Raw genomic sequence first — 15,370 nt, 5'->3', positions numbered from 1 at the left:
TCGTGTTGCCTTATTCACTCATATGGTCCCAGTGGCTTCAGCTGAATGAAACTTTTGGTGCTATCAATACGTAGCACTCAGATACTCTGCTTCTAATACTCCTCTCACTTATACTTGTTTTACACTGTGTAACTCCACTGAGTTTCATGGAGTTACTCCGGTTTCACATCAGTGAAAGACAGTGGAGAATCAGGCCCTCTGTCAGTTTGGTGGAGACAATCTGAAAAACCGAATAGCATCAAATTAAATTGAGCACACAAAGATTTGTTCCAGCACCACCATCTGTCTCCCCTTTCCTTCCTGGCCTCCTCATGCTCTAGTGTAAGTAAAGTAGATACAGGCAGGAAAGCTGGCCTAGTGGCTAAGGTAGTGGAGTGGGACTCAAAAGTTCTTGGTTCAGAGCCTGGCTGTCCCACAGATTTCCTGTGTGACTTGGGGCAAATCACTTAGTCTATTTTATCCCTCAGTTCCCTGTCTATGAAATGGGAGGAGTACCTCAGGCAGTGGGGACCACCCATCCTGAATTGGGTGGAACAGTCCCGAAATACAGTGTTCAAGTCCCGGTCCTGGACTGAATTGTCCCAAATTCCTTGCAGAGTAGCTCTACACCTGCCCGAGGCTTAGGGCAGCGCCAGTCTCTTCCCTGGGAGAGCGGGGGGAAGGGGGGGGGGAACTGAGGTGGGCATTAGCACCCCCTCACTATGAGGTCCCATCCCCTGCTCTTCCTCTCCCCCCCACGGCCCCGCCCCCTGGCCAGGCCGGAAGCTGCAGCTGGGAATAGTAAGAGCTGCCCAGAGAGTCCAGGCTGCTGTGTCCCTACCCTGCCCTGGGTGGCATGCCCTGGAGGGTGGGGACACAGGCAGGGGCTTGCTCTTGGGCCCCCAGGCCCTCCGCAGGGGGCTAGGGCTTGGGAGGAGGAAGAGGAGGAGCAGGGGGCGGAGCCACAGAGGGGGGCAGGGCTCCTACTTATGTCCTGCTTTTGCCTTTTGAAAAGGTGGTCACCCTAACCTCAGGGTGTTGTGAGGCTAAAAATCCATAAATGATTGTGAACTGATATCACCGTGGCGAGGGCCATCTAGATCGAGTCATGGCCATGAATACCACTTTGTTGCATTATTCTTAACTATGATTTCTCCTCTTTCAGCTTAGTAGGTGAACTTGAATGTTGTGAGCGTATGGATACCCCTCATTTTTGCTGATGTATACATTTACACTACGTTTTTAAATATCTGGAGATTTTTCACTGCATCCCCATAAGTCTCTTGCTGACTTTAGTGGGGGGTGTGGTGTCCCCAGGGAATGCAGCGTTCACAGCCGTTTGTTATATTAATGTAAAATGTATATCAGAATTCAGACCATAATGAAAAACTCTTCTACTACTTTACTTACCGCTGCCCATCTTCTGCATAATGGCCCATCATAGCCATTGATACAAACACATGTGCTCAGACCCATGACTCGACGCCATGGCTCCTCCCGGATGGAATTGCGGTTGCTGATCACTTGTATTGTCCTGGCCCCAGTTGGGATTGGGAAGTCACTGCCCCCAAAGCGCTCACAGTCTCAATTCATAGGCACCGACTCCGTGGGAGCTTCAGGGCTGGAGCACCCGCGGGGAAAAATAGTGGGTGCTCAGCACCCATTGGTAGGCCCCACCGATCAACTCCTCCCCCAGCACCTCCCGCCCGCCGCTGATCAGCAGGGGTCAAGCACCCCCGGGGAAATCAGAAAGTTGGCACCTCTGTCTAATTTTGAATCTAATATCAAGCTCCAGGGTGTATTCCTCCAACAACTGCATTAAGATTCTTAAGAATATGTCAGCAAAGGGGAGAGTTATTCACCATGGAACCTGTTAAATCGCACCCACCATTTCTACCTATCTCTTGCCCAGGTTGCTTCTATCCATCCGGAATGCAAGATATTCCAACAGGTGGTGAAAGACCAGGCTCTATGTTTAGAAAAAAATGAAGCTACTTTACCCATCTTAAAAGGTAAGAGACATAGGCCCTCTGCTGCAAAACCTGACATGAGCAGTCTGTGCTTGACTTCAATAGGGCTAGCTGCATAAGCAAGGCCTGCTCTCTTGAGTAAAGTTTTGGAAGGTCTGGCCTGATTTTTCTCATCACTTGTGCTCTGTAAAGAACTTGTATCTTGAAGCATCTCTTTTTTCTTTTTGATTGTAGTGGTGTTTTACGTTGATAATACACTTTATTTGTCCATTGCTTACATTCATAGCCAGTATAACCTTCGGGAGGGTCACATCCTCTGCTGGGTAATTTGTCACACGTCCATTGGTTTCCGTGGAGCTGAATTTATGCTATCCTCACATCGCCCCTGTAAGTAGGCAGTTACTATTATTCCCATTTCACAGAACAAAACTGAGGCACAGAAAGTCTAACGGACTAGTCCAGGCTCTCATAGGATGTCTGTGATAGAGTAGGGAAGCGAACTGAACCTGAGGTACTAACCTGCGACTTGAGAGACCTGGGTTCAATCCCCTGTCACGACTTCCTGTGAGACTCTGGGCTAATCATTTAGCCTTTCTGTGTCTCAGTTTCTCATCTGTAAAAGGAAATTACTATTATTCCCATACCTTATGGATGTGATGTGAGGATAAATCCATTAACAATTTTTCTTGTTGCCCAGTTTTGTTTTTCTGATTACCAGAGCTCCTTTTTCAAGATGATGGTACAGTTAGGATTGCAGTTGCTTGATTCTTATGCAGAGGTGAAAGTAAGCCGGGTCCGGGCAGGTACGGAGTGCCGGTAAGGAAAGGTGCAGCAGCGTACCAGCAAATGAGTGGAGCATTGAGTACTGGCTTACTTTCCCCTCTTTTGGCTGCATAACAAACAGTTTAAACTCAGAGCTAATAAAAGCTTGGAAAGGGACAACTCACTGTCACATTTGTTTGTTGTTTCTCTCCCTCTCCTTCTCCAGCCAGGCTGCGGAAGGCAGGTAGGCACCGCGCTTTCCCCCCCTGGCACTCATTAGCAGCTGCAGCGACTCCCTTCTAGCTTGCAGGGGGACTGGCTGAGGGAGACGCCTGCCCAGGACAACTGCCACCTGCATAAGAACAGTTTAAAACTCAGGTGTTCCCTCCGCGGTTCAGACCGTGGGATTAGGGGCCAATTCTGGCATCCTTGTTAATTTCACTCAGAGTTGTTTTGGGGGGGGGGGGCGACCAAGGCAGGGGCAGTTATTTTCTGCCCCCTGGATGAAGCAATCTCCAATAGTATAATACACAACAAATACAATCAAAATGAGGAACCATTTCCAAGTTCAAATCTAACACCCCAACAACGGTGAGTGAAATTAACAAGGATGTCAGAAATGGCCCCTTAGCCCACGGGCTGAACCGCAGAGTGAACAGCTGAGTTTAAACTGTTCCTAAGCAGGCAGCATGTGTCCTGGGCAGGCTTCTCCCTCAGCCAGTCCCCCTTCTCCCGGCTGCAAGATAGAGGGGAGCCACTGCAGCCCCTGCTGAGTGCCAGGTTAGGGGAGGGGAAGCACGGAGCCTAGCCACGTCGGCAGCCTGGCTGAAGGAGGAGGGAGGACAAGGAGAAAAATGTGACAGTGAGTTTTCACTTTTTCAGGCTTATTCCAATATTAAAGTTTTATTACAGACAGTTACTGGTAGGAGTAGGAGTAGCTTTATTTTCTATATCTAAGTCATGCAATGGGAGGGATCCATGAAGTATGTAGGAGAGGTGGGTTGCTTGCGTTTGGACTGCACCGGTAAGAAATGTAACTTACTTTCACCCCTGGCCCCGCCCCTTCCACCCGAGGCCCTGCCCCTGCCGGGGGAGGGCAGAGTGGGCCCCGTACTGGTAAGATCTGTGTTTTACTTTCACCCCTGCTCTTATGTCCATTTTCTCAAGAAAAGAAAAGATACAGATGAGATGAAAAATGTATGTGAGATACTGTGTCCATGACTGTAAAATAGAAAAACAACGTCCTACTAAATTTGTGGAACTGAATGGGATTTAGCACAACCATGTGTCATGCTGCCTAGAGTGGCTCATGACTGTAAGTGCCAAACTTACAGCAGACTGTTAAAAAGCAGGACAGAGATCCCGAATTGGTTGTGTGTTCTAGAATTAGATTTCACCAGTAGCAAGTGTGAACTCCTAAAGCACTAATATAGCCTTACCATGGAGTCACAGACAGTCCCCTTAAGCAATCTAGTCTATTTTGCCACCCAGGCAAGCTGGACTTAGTGATAGATGGTTGGTATACACCAAAGATCACAAAATATTCTAGTTACTCCCAGTCCCAAAGGACCAGTCACTTACCCCAGATCAATTTGTACCTTAGATCTCCCACCAAAGACAATATTTGTAGCCAATTCTATGGTAAACTATCTAAGGATTTATTAACTAAGAAAATAAACGAGCTATTACCATGTTAAAGCAGGCAAGCATATATTCACAACTGAGATACACTCTATGGTTTTACAAGGTGACAGAGTTGCAGGAATCTGTCAGCTCCAAATTTCTTTTACGGCTAACCTAGTTTAATCTATGCTTCTCTTTAGTAGCTCTCACGGGAGAGGCCAGACAGCAAAAGAAATGAAAAAAAATTCTTGTCAGAGATTTTTATTTCCTTCTTCCAAAATGTAAGCTGATGGGATGAGCCCTTTTGCACATAGTCTCTTCATGGGTGTAAGAGGGTAATTAACAAAGTCTTTGTATTGTGATGTCCCACAATGGCCCATTTAGTTTTGATAGGCCTTCTTGTTGTGCAGGAGATGGTTCCTTCTGACTGGGTTCACAGTTTCAGAGCAAACATTTTTTTCAGTTACAGGCAAAAATGTAAATATTTCCTTATAGTAGGTGTGATACAGCATGGCCAGAAGGCAGCCCGCGAGTGATATAGGAGAGATATGTCAGTCCCAGGATGAGAAGAAGCCTTATTCCCTGTAGAGGGAAGAAAGGATTCTATAGATTAATTAAGAGCACCTGAAGCCAATTAGAGCACCTGACGCTAGTTACCTGATAACCCCCCCTGCTTCAATCAGACAGGGGAAGGAGTTGGAGTAGAGTGGTTTGGAGTTGGAGCAGAGAGCAGTTTGGAGGAGTTGAAGTAGAGGAGAGTTTGGAGAAGTGCCGGAGCTCGCTAGAAGACCAAGACCCTAGGTAACGAGACACCCAGCTTGTGCAGAGAGGGAAGGCAGGAAGCCCCACAAGCTGAAGAGCAGGAGAGGGAAGTAGCCCAGGGGAAGGAAGCACTAGTTCAAGTGGTTTACTACTATCCCTAGGGCCCCTGGGCTGGGACCCGGAGTAGAGGGCTGGCCCGGGTCCCTCCCTCTCCACTACCCTTCTCTGGGTTACTAGTGGGACAGTAAATTCCCTAGTTCAGGGGCAGAAAACTATGCCCTTAACACCCCCCCCCCCGCAAAGAAGAGGAAGTGTGGGACCCATCATAATGGTACCGGCAATTTGCCACACAGGTGATAAAGAAAGTATAAGTGAGATGAATGCATATAGCAATTTACAAGCATTTCATAAAGTCTGAACACTAAAGACATTGTTATAAGCCCAATACCCATCTTAACCAGTTACTAACACACTCCTAAAGCCTTGGCAAGAGCTGGCACCTGGTCTGCCAGCATCACACCATGTAATTGTGAATCTGGGCTAAGTAAGAACTGCAGCTGAGTCTCACACTTGGTCCACTGATAAAGACACAGGCAATCTTTCCGTAAGCGATTGCAAGACTTTTAAAATGCCTCATTCTGCAGGTGTCTCTTTAATTTCAGACTCTCTTTCTTTCCAGGATGCCCAGGGGATTGGGATGGACTGAGTTGCTGGCCCAAAGCCACTTTTGGAGAAGTGGTAAAAGTTGCATGTCCCAGATTCTTTGAAGAAATCACCAACGTACACGGCAAGAATGCTTTTTCCTATTATTAACATTCCTAGCCATTTAAAAATATGCATAATGACTGAGATACTAAGACAATCAACATTCATGCAAGATCTAGGGCCCTGGGCTGGAGCAAGGGAGGGGGACCCGGCACCAGAACTGTGGCCCTGCCCCCCACTTCTGCCTGCGACCCCACCTTGTTCCACCCATGGTCCCCCTCTGTTCCACCCTTCCCCTGCAGACCCTTCCCCATTCTGCCCATGGCCCCACCCCCATTCCGCCCCTTCCCCTACAGCCCCGCCCCCAATCACTCCTTTCCATGCCCCTCCCCACCCACTGTGGCACCGAGACTGGAGAAGCTTTGCTCTGGGGCTGCGATGGAGGGAGATTTTTCTGGGGGCCCCAAATTGGCTCGGGCCCCTGGGCCTGGGCCCCATTGGCATATGCAGTAATCTGCCACTACTATCAGGGCTTGAGATTACTGGTGTCAGGAAGAATTCTTTTTCAGGGATATAGGAGAGATATGTCAGTCCCAGGATGAGAAGAAGCCTTATTCCCTGTAGAGGGAAGAAAGGTTTCTATAGATTAATTAAGAGCACCTGAAGCCAATTAGAGCACCTGACGCTAGTTACCTGATAAAACCCCCTGCTTCAATCAGCCAGGGGAAGGAGTTGGAGCAGAGAGCAGTTTGGAGGAGTTGAAGTAGAGGAGAGGCTGGCCCGGGTCCCTCCCTCTCCACTACCCTTCTCTGGGTTACTAGTGGGACAGTAAATTCCCTAGTTCAGGGGCAGAAAACTATGCCCTTAACACCCCCCCGCAAAGAAGAGGAAGTGTGGGACCCATCATAATGGTACCGGCAATTTGCCACACAGGTGATAAAGAAAGTATAAGTGAGATGACTGCATATAGCAATTTAAAAGCATTTCATAAAGTCTGAAATACATTCATTAGGCACATTTTTGGAGCGGGTTTTTCTAATGCAGTGCTTCTCAAGCTGACTGATGTCAGGGGCCGGCAAACTTTTTTTCCAATGTGCGCGGAGACCGGCAACCGATGGCTCGCGGACCGGCACCAGTCTGCGGACCACCACTTTGAGTAGCACTGCTCTAACGTATCCTACATGCAGCAGTGTCCACGACCAGATAATGGACTGGATGAACCATTGATCTTTCAGTACATGAATACCTCCACTTGGACAGCTATGCCTTCAAAATCCCTTTGCCCATTCTAATCTGGTCTGATCACAGCCATTTGCCAAGAGATGGAATGAAGTCAGTAAAGAGTGATTTTTGCAATCATCTAGGGAATGCACTGGTCTTTGCAGTGGTATTGAAAGTAGTAGAAACTAGATGCACAAATACAAAGGACATATTTAGCCCTTATGGATAGTAGCTTAGAAAAAATAAAACTCTTTCTAATTTTGCCCATTTTAGCAGCCCAAAATTTGGAAAACAGAAGCACTTCCCAGCATGAATACGCTATAGATTAGAATTGCATTTGAAAAAGGTGTGTTTGAATTTGGTGTGGAAAATAAAAAGCCCTGAGCACCCGTACTTAAAGGAATAGTCTATTTTGAAAGAATCCCGTAGCCAGTGGATGCAGTCTGAAAGTTGATAAAGTTATAATTAGAGCTGGTAGAAACTAAGAATTTGTGTTCTATGGGAAATTCTGACCTTTCAAATTTAAATTTTGTTCCAAATTGGAACAAAAAAAGAATTTTTGAAATTTCTCACAAAACTAAATTTATGGGCGGGGGAGAGGGTGAAATAGTTTCGGGTCATTTCAAATGTTCCATTTTGATACAAGTGAACTGTTTCATTCACATTTTGACTTTTTATATTTGCTGTTATCATTAATAATTTAAAATCAAAAATTCCAAATGAAAAGTCATTTTGCAACAAAAAATTGATATGGCCCATTCCAATAAGACTGAAATGCTTCTTTTTGGTGTTTTTTTTCCCCCTTAAAAGAAATTTCATCAACATTGACAAATTCCTGCAGTAAGTACCCACGTGGATGAAATGGCATTTTTCAACAGCGAAACATCCATTGAAAAAAGATTGGCCAGCTCTAGCAGTAATCATAGAATCATAGAATCATAGAATATCAGGGTTGGAAGGGACCCCAGAAGGTCATCTAGTCCAACCCCCTGCTCAAAGCAGGACCAATTCCCAGTTAAATCATCCCAGCCAGGGCTTTGTCAAGCCTGACCTTAAAAACCTCTAAGGAAGGAGATTCTACCACCTCCCTAGGTAACGCATTCCAGTGTTTCACCACCCTCTTAGTGAAAAAGTTTTTCCTAATATCCAATCTAAACCTCCCCCACTGCAACTTGAGACCATTACTCCTCGTTCTGTCATCTGCTACCATTGAGAACAGTCTAGAGCCATCCTCTTTGGAACCCCCTTTCAGGTAGTTGAAAGCAGCTCTCAAATCCCCCCTCATTCTTCTCTTCTGCAGGCTAAACAATCCCAGCTCCCTCAGCCTCTCCTCATAACTCATGTGTTCCAGTCCCCTAATCATTTTTGTTGCTCTTCGCTGGACTCTCTCCAATTTATCCACATCCTTCTTGAAGTGTGGGGCCCAAAACTGGACACAGTACTCCAGATGAGGCCTCACCAATGTCGAATAGAGGGGAACGATCACGTCCCTCGATCTGCTCGCTATGCCCCTACTTATACATCCCAAAATGCCATTGGCCTTCTTGGCAACAAGGGCACACTGCTGACTCATATCCAGCTTCTCGTCCACTGTCACCCCTTGGTCCTTTTCTGCAGAACTGCTGCCTAGCCATTCGGTCCCTAGTCTGTAGCTGTGCATTGGGTTCTTCCGTCCTAAGTGCAGGACCCTGCACTTATCCTTATTGAACCTCATCAGATTCCTTTTGGCCCAATCTTCCAATTGGTCTAGGTCCTTCTGTATCCTATCCCTCCCCTCCAGCGTATCTACCACTCCTCCCAGTTTAGTATCATCCGCAAATTTGCTGAGAGTGCAATCCACACCATCCTCCAGATCATTTATGAAGATATTGAATAAAACCGGCCCCAGGACCGACCCTTGGGGCACTCCACTTGATACCGGCTGCCAACTAGACATGGAGCCATTGATCACTACCCGTTGAGCCCGACAATTTAGCCAGCTTTCTACCCACCTTATAGTGCATTCATCCAGCCCATACTTCCTTAACTTGCTGACAAGAATACTATGGGAGACCGTGTCGAAAGCTTTGCTAAAGTCAAGAAACAATACATCCACTGCTTTCCCTTCATCCACAGAACCAGTAATCTCATCATAAAAGGCGATTAGATTAGTCAGGCATGACCTTCCCTTGGTGAATCCATGCTGGCTGTTCCTGATCACTTTCCTCTCATGCAAGTGCTTCAGGATTGATTCTTTGAGGACCTGCTCCATGATTTTTCCAGGGACTGAGGTGAGGCTGACTGGCCTGTAGTTCCCAGGATCTTCCTTCTTCCCTTTTTTAAAGATTGGCACTACATTAGCCTTTTTCCAGTCATCCGGGACTTCCCCGGTTCGCCACGAGTTTTCAAAGATAATGGCCAGTGGCTCTGCAATCACAGCCGCCAATTCCTTCAGCACTCTCGGATGCAACTCGTCCGGCCCCATGGACTTGTGCACGTCCACCATTCCCTCTCACCATTTCAAAACAAAAGCCAAACGCTGTGACAGTCAGTGGGGAGTATCTTGCTAAAATAGTGGCATCATTTGTATCACTGGAAGGATGGGAGCCAAATGTCAGAGCCCAGACAACTTTTTCTATCCTACCGTAATTGAGAGGAAGGATGGTCTTGCGATGGGGTCCTTTGAGTCAGGATTCCTGGTTTCTATTCCCGATTTTGCTGCAGATCCTCCGTGACCTTGGGCAAGTTACTGAGGACTCTGCTAACATAAAGAACGAGGAGTACTTGTGGCACCTTACAGACTAACAAATTTAGTCTTTTCGGTGCCAAAAGTACTGCTCCTTCTTTTTGCTGATACAGACTAACACAGCTACCACTCTGAAATCTGCTAAAAAATAGTCCCCTTCAAACTGAACTACATTAAACATGAACTAGGAACCTTTTAGTTAGTGCCCACAACATCCATATGGAGGATTTATAGTGTAGCGCTTTGGTGCACCCAGTTATTCACACCCGGGGCAGTGTAGACATAGCCTTCATTTCTTCATCTATAAAATGCGGATAATAACACTACCCTACCTTCCTGAAGTGCTGAGAGGCTTAAGTCTTTCTGGCTTGGAAGTGATTGGAAATTATATGTGCTTTGGGATCCTTGGGTAAAAGATATTACAAACATGCAGAGTATTGTTATTAATGCTATCAAGTGGGTATGCAGTGCTGTTGCCGTGTTGGTCCCACCTTGTGTGTCTAATCAACTGAGTAGTCATATGTCTCAAGAACCAAACTGGTTCTTAAAGGCATGCTTTGGATGCATGACTTAGGTGCCTCTGTATACAAATTGAGCTCATAGTATGTAATTCCTATATAAACCTGGAAGCTGCTTTGTTACTTCCCCGTTCATTCAGTGATGAGCTGCCAAAATCTTAACAACCGGTTCCCTCCTCAACCCACGAGGGGGTCGTGGCCCACCCCCGCCCCCCTGGACTCCTGCCCCATCCAACCCCCTGCGTCCCTTGATGCCCCCCCCAGACCCATGCCCCATCCACCCACTTCCCCTGTCCCCTGACTGTCCCCAGAACCGGGCAGGAGGGTCTCATGGGCCATTGTAGTGGGTGCCCACCCCGTCTTGCCCCTAAGAGCCAGAGGGACCTGCCGGGAGGCGAGGTGGGGAGTCCGGGGGGTACTTACCTGGGGCGGCTCCCAGGAAGCATCGGGCAGGTCCCTCTGACTCCTAGGGACGGGGGAGTGAAGCTAGAGGGGGAGCAGGGGGAGCGGCTGCTCCCCCCACTGATCACATCAAAAGTGGCGCCTTAGGCTCCAACTCCGTGGGTGCTCCGGGGCTGGAGACCCCACGGGAAAAATTTGGTGGGTGCAGAGCACCCACCGGCAGCTCCCCACCCCGCGACCGGCCCCAGCTCACCTCTGCTTTGCTCTGCCTCCTCCCCTGAACGCACCACCCCGCTCTGCTTCTCCGCCCCCCGTCCCGGGTTCCCGCGAATCAGCTGTTTGGCGGGAAGCCGGGGAGGTTGGTGGGGGGCTGAGAAGCAAGCGGCGGCTTCGCGCTCAGGCCCAGGGAGGCCCCCCCCCGCCCCAGCTCACCTCCGCTCCACCTCCTTGGGCCTGAGCGCAAAGCTGCCGCTTGCTTCTCAGCCCCCCCACCCCCAGCTTCCCGTGCGAACAGCTGATTCGCGGGACCCCGGGGGGGCAGAGAAGCAGAGCAGGTTGGAGCAGAGGTGAGCTGGGTCCGGGGGCAGGGCGGGGAGCTGCCGGTCGAATTTTCCCCTTGGGTGCTCCAGCCCTGGAGCACCCACAGACAACCGGTTCTAAAAGGGCTTCTAAATTTAACAACCGGTTCCAGCGAACTGGTGCAAACTGGCTCCAGCTCACCACTGTGTTCATTTGAATATTTGTCTAAGCATTTCACAAGGTAGATAGCTAAAGTAGCTTTCATTCTGTATAGCCAAACTTGCTAAAAGCAGTTAGCACATCCAGAAGTATCAATAAGTAAGAAAATAGGTCTGAGGATTTGGGCACTAAGAATAAGCTGTTTCTTGTCACTGCTAAACCATATGGGTCATTTGCTGATGTGTTTCACTGTTTTCAGGTTTTCTGCAAAGAAACTGTACGCAAGAAGCATCTTGGTCAGAACCGTACCCACCGTACTCCATTGCCTGCGGATTCGATGAAGGTTCCAGTAAAGGCCCTGAAGATCAGGTCAGTATTGGGTTGGAGATGCACCTAGGAGGAGCAAACCCAGAACTGCCCCCATGAAAACACCCTGAGGAATGCTGAATATACATAAGCCAGATTCTCTCCTTTGATTGACTGTACTGTCCAGCTGAGACTTCCCTGGGTACTCCACAAGGCCAGTGGAGCTGGCCCCTCCACCACCCCAACCCAACCCCAGCATAGGTGGGGGTATCGGGGACAAGGAAGGAACTAGAGCTAGCGGGGGATTGCACTCCTGTGGTTCTCAGCTGTCATATGGCCTCTTGGACTAAATGACATCAGGGCTGGATCTGACACAATGCAAGGTGGAGAATTGGGGAGCCAGTTATGGCCCCCTCATCCTGCACTGAATGGATCTTGGCATAGAAGAGTCTGTCCTGCTGTGTCCGGTATCTATCTGGGTGGAGAAGATAGCCTGCTGCCTAACCCTTTGCTTCTATGGGGAACATTGCATACAGTGAAAGGGGAAGAGTCGTCTTCACGGTTCCTTTTAAATTAGGGTTCCAGAGACTTGTGTTCATCAGCCTTCTCTGAAGATAGAAAGGATGGTCCAATGGTTAGGGTACACGGGAGACCTAGGCTCAAGTCATTACTCTGCCCATGTGGCTTTGAGCAAGTAGCTTGTCCTCTCTGTGTCTCAGTTCCCCATCTGTAAAACAGGGACTCAACAGCACTGCCCTACCTCACGTGGTGTTGTGAGGTTAAATCCATCAAAGATGATGAAGTACTCAGCTCCTGTGGTAACTGGGGAGGGGGTCAGATAAATACCAGGGACTGTGTATAAAACACACTGTGGGAGAGCTAGTGGGTAGTGTTTTCTCTGCATACTCAGAACCTGAGTACCCTTTTCACCCTCACCTGTTTGGACTCTGCTGCTTACCGTGCTTCTATCAGCTACCCCAGAAGAGGAAAGAGCCTTTGACCCACCCGCCTGCACAGTTGAACAAGTCTCCTGCTTTCCACCTTTGTGTAGCATGTTGCATAGAAAATGTTACAGTGATTTCACCAAATGCCAGGATGATTCTTCAATGAGCAGGTTTCCTGCCAACGTTTCTGAATTTAAAATTGATAAATGACTGTCTCAGCCTGGAGTTGCTGGCAGCTTCTAAGCCTTTTGATAAACAAGGTTAGGGTTAGGACAATGCGGCACTTGCATCGGCCCTGAGGAAATTTGACTGACCAGCAACAAGCTAAGGATTTTGGTTCCTTATGATTTGGAATAATCAGGTGGCCCTGTAGTGAAACTGAAAACAATTTGCAGAGGCAAAGCTCGATGATGCTTCCTGTTTTTCTCAGGATACATCACTATGCGACACAGTGGTTTGAGCATTGGCCTGCTAAACCCAGGGTTGTGAGTTCAATCCTTGAGGGGGCCATTTAGGGATCTGGGGCAAAAATTGGGGATTGGTCCTGCTTTGAGCAGGGGGTTGGACTAGATGACCTCCTGTGGTCCCTTCCAACCCTGATATTCTATGATTCTATGTCAAAATGAACTTAGCAGTGTTAAAGGGTAATATCAGAGAGGCAATGTCACTTAGGGCCCTCTGCACTGCAATCAGAGGTATGGCTGCAGCACATTGAGACCAATCGGAGCTAGCGCTGATCTAGCTAGCTTGAATAACAATAGCAGTGAAGCTAGGACAGCACGGGCTGTACAAGTCCACCCAGGACCCTGGTTATATTCTTGAGTGGCTAGTCCGTGCAGCCACGGCTTCACTGCTATTGATATTCAAGCTAGCTGGAGCAAAGCTAGCTCAGGTATGTCGATGCATGTTGCAGTCACACCTCTGATTGCAGTATAGAAATACCCTTATTAGGTTGAGTTTGAAACTAGGAATTAAGGACTCTGTGTCAGAGCTCAGGAAATAACTCCATTAACACACCGTGTGATGTTGGGTCAGTCTCTTTGCTCCATAATCATAGAGAATCATAGAATATCTGTGTTGGAAGGGACCTCAAAAGATCATCTAGTCCAACCCCGTGCTCAAAGCAGGACCAATCCCTAATTTTTGCCCCAGATCCCTCAATGGCCCCCTCAAGGATTGAACTCACAACCCTGGGTTTAGCAGGCCAATGCTCAAACCACTGAACTATCCCTCCCAAATGTTTCAGTTTCCTCATCTGTTACTTTTTGCTTAGCTGTACCTACTCACTAGAGGCGTGATCCATAGCCCATTCAAGTACATTAGACACCCATTAGTTCTGATGGGCCTTGCATCTGGTCCTGAAACAATTAGTCACAGAATTTGCAAGGTGCTGAACACTTGTGACATGCTGAGTGACTACACCTCCCAGCAGCTTCAATGAGAGTTGGCAAAGCTCAGCACCTTGAACCATCAAACCTTCACTGAGGATTTGGGATAGGCCACAGCTAGGCATGTTTATCCAAATGCTCCCAAACATTGGTGCTTCAAATAAATGAAGCCCAGCTGCCAGACACCCCTGGTTTTGTGTCGCAGATATAAAACCTGAACCGGAAGGGTTTGTAAAACCAAGACACATCTTAACAATACTTAGCTATTAGAGTGAATTGAGTCTTTCCAGTAGCTTCAGGGGGCTTTGGATTGGGCTCATTTAGCACATTTATACACATCAAAGTCCTTTGCACGGGGGGGAGGGGTATGAGTCACTGTTAGAGGTGGTCAGAAAATACGGGGAGTGTTCTGCAGAAAAATTTGACTTTTTGTCAAAACACTGAGAATTTTCAGCCAAAATCTGAAATTTTTCTGGTATTGGTTGAAAGCTTTTTTGGGTGTGGAATGGAAAAAAAATCAAAATGTTCCTGGTAAAATAGACACTTCACAAGAAAATGTGTTTAATCAAAAACCCAGTTTTCTGCTGAAAACCCATTTCAAAGGAAAGTTTTCAACAAGCCCAAACCATTATCTGCATTTTTCAGATGGGGAAACTGAGGCACAGGGAGGGCCAATGCCTTGCCCAAGGTCACGCAGAAGATCAGTTGCAGAGCCAACACTAGAACTCAAGTCTCCCAAGTCCCAGTCTAGAGCCCCTCTCCACTATAAAGCACGTTGGAGATTGTAAAGTATAATTTATATTCTGTGGCTGAGGTGCCTTAGTCATGCCTTAGTCAAATGGGCACACTGGGATGAATGCTGCACATCCATCTATATTTTTGTCTTTTCTTCCTCTCATAGAAATCATATTATTCTGCATTTTGGCATGTCTACACCGCTGGCTATGCGACATCTCTGACTTCACTCATTACAGCTCTCGTTATCTTTGCCATCTTCAGGTAAATGCTTGCAGCGGACTTTGAGGTATTTGAAGTCCCCATTCAACTTCATCCTAATTCTCATCTCTGTGACTTGCAACTCCAACTGGTTTTATTTTCCAGTTTTTGCATTCTATCACAGACACAATATTTCCATCCACGGTAACCTATTCTCCATCACTTGTGGTGTGATATTTCCCGGCAGACTTTAAAACATAAGACCTGACTGTGTACCCTCTCACTATTCCTCCTGGAGGGTTTTTTTTTAATGGGACTATGGCTTGTGTCCATGCATGATGGCCTCACAGTTCACATAGGGCAACTACTTTCCCCATGCTTAGCAAGGACGTTCTCTCCATAAACTCCCCTCAGATGTGCCTGTACCATCCATTACAGATTATAGGAGCTA

The 15,370-nt window shown here is 47.6% G+C and overlaps 1 protein-coding gene across 1 annotated transcript in view; it reads left to right on the top strand.

The window, feature by feature from the left end:
• LOC311515854 (vasoactive intestinal polypeptide receptor 1-like) overlaps positions 1-15,370 on the top strand; it is a 42,286-nt gene that overhangs the window by 11,351 nt on the left and 15,565 nt on the right. The window contains exons 2-5 of the mRNA XM_084619290.1: positions 1,892-1,991; positions 5,776-5,883; positions 11,605-11,714; positions 14,885-14,982. Of these exons, the coding sequence (XP_084475416.1) occupies positions 1,892-1,991; positions 5,776-5,883; positions 11,605-11,714; positions 14,885-14,982 (416 nt within the window). The remainder of the gene's footprint in view (positions 1-1,891; positions 1,992-5,775; positions 5,884-11,604; positions 11,715-14,884; positions 14,983-15,370) is intronic.

This window comes from Lepidochelys olivacea, assembly GCF_965140295.1.
Source record: "Lepidochelys olivacea isolate rLepOli2 genome assembly, chromosome: 2".
NCBI lineage: Eukaryota > Metazoa > Chordata > Testudines > Cheloniidae > Lepidochelys > Lepidochelys olivacea.
This window is presented reverse-complemented; position numbering and strand designations above follow the sequence as displayed.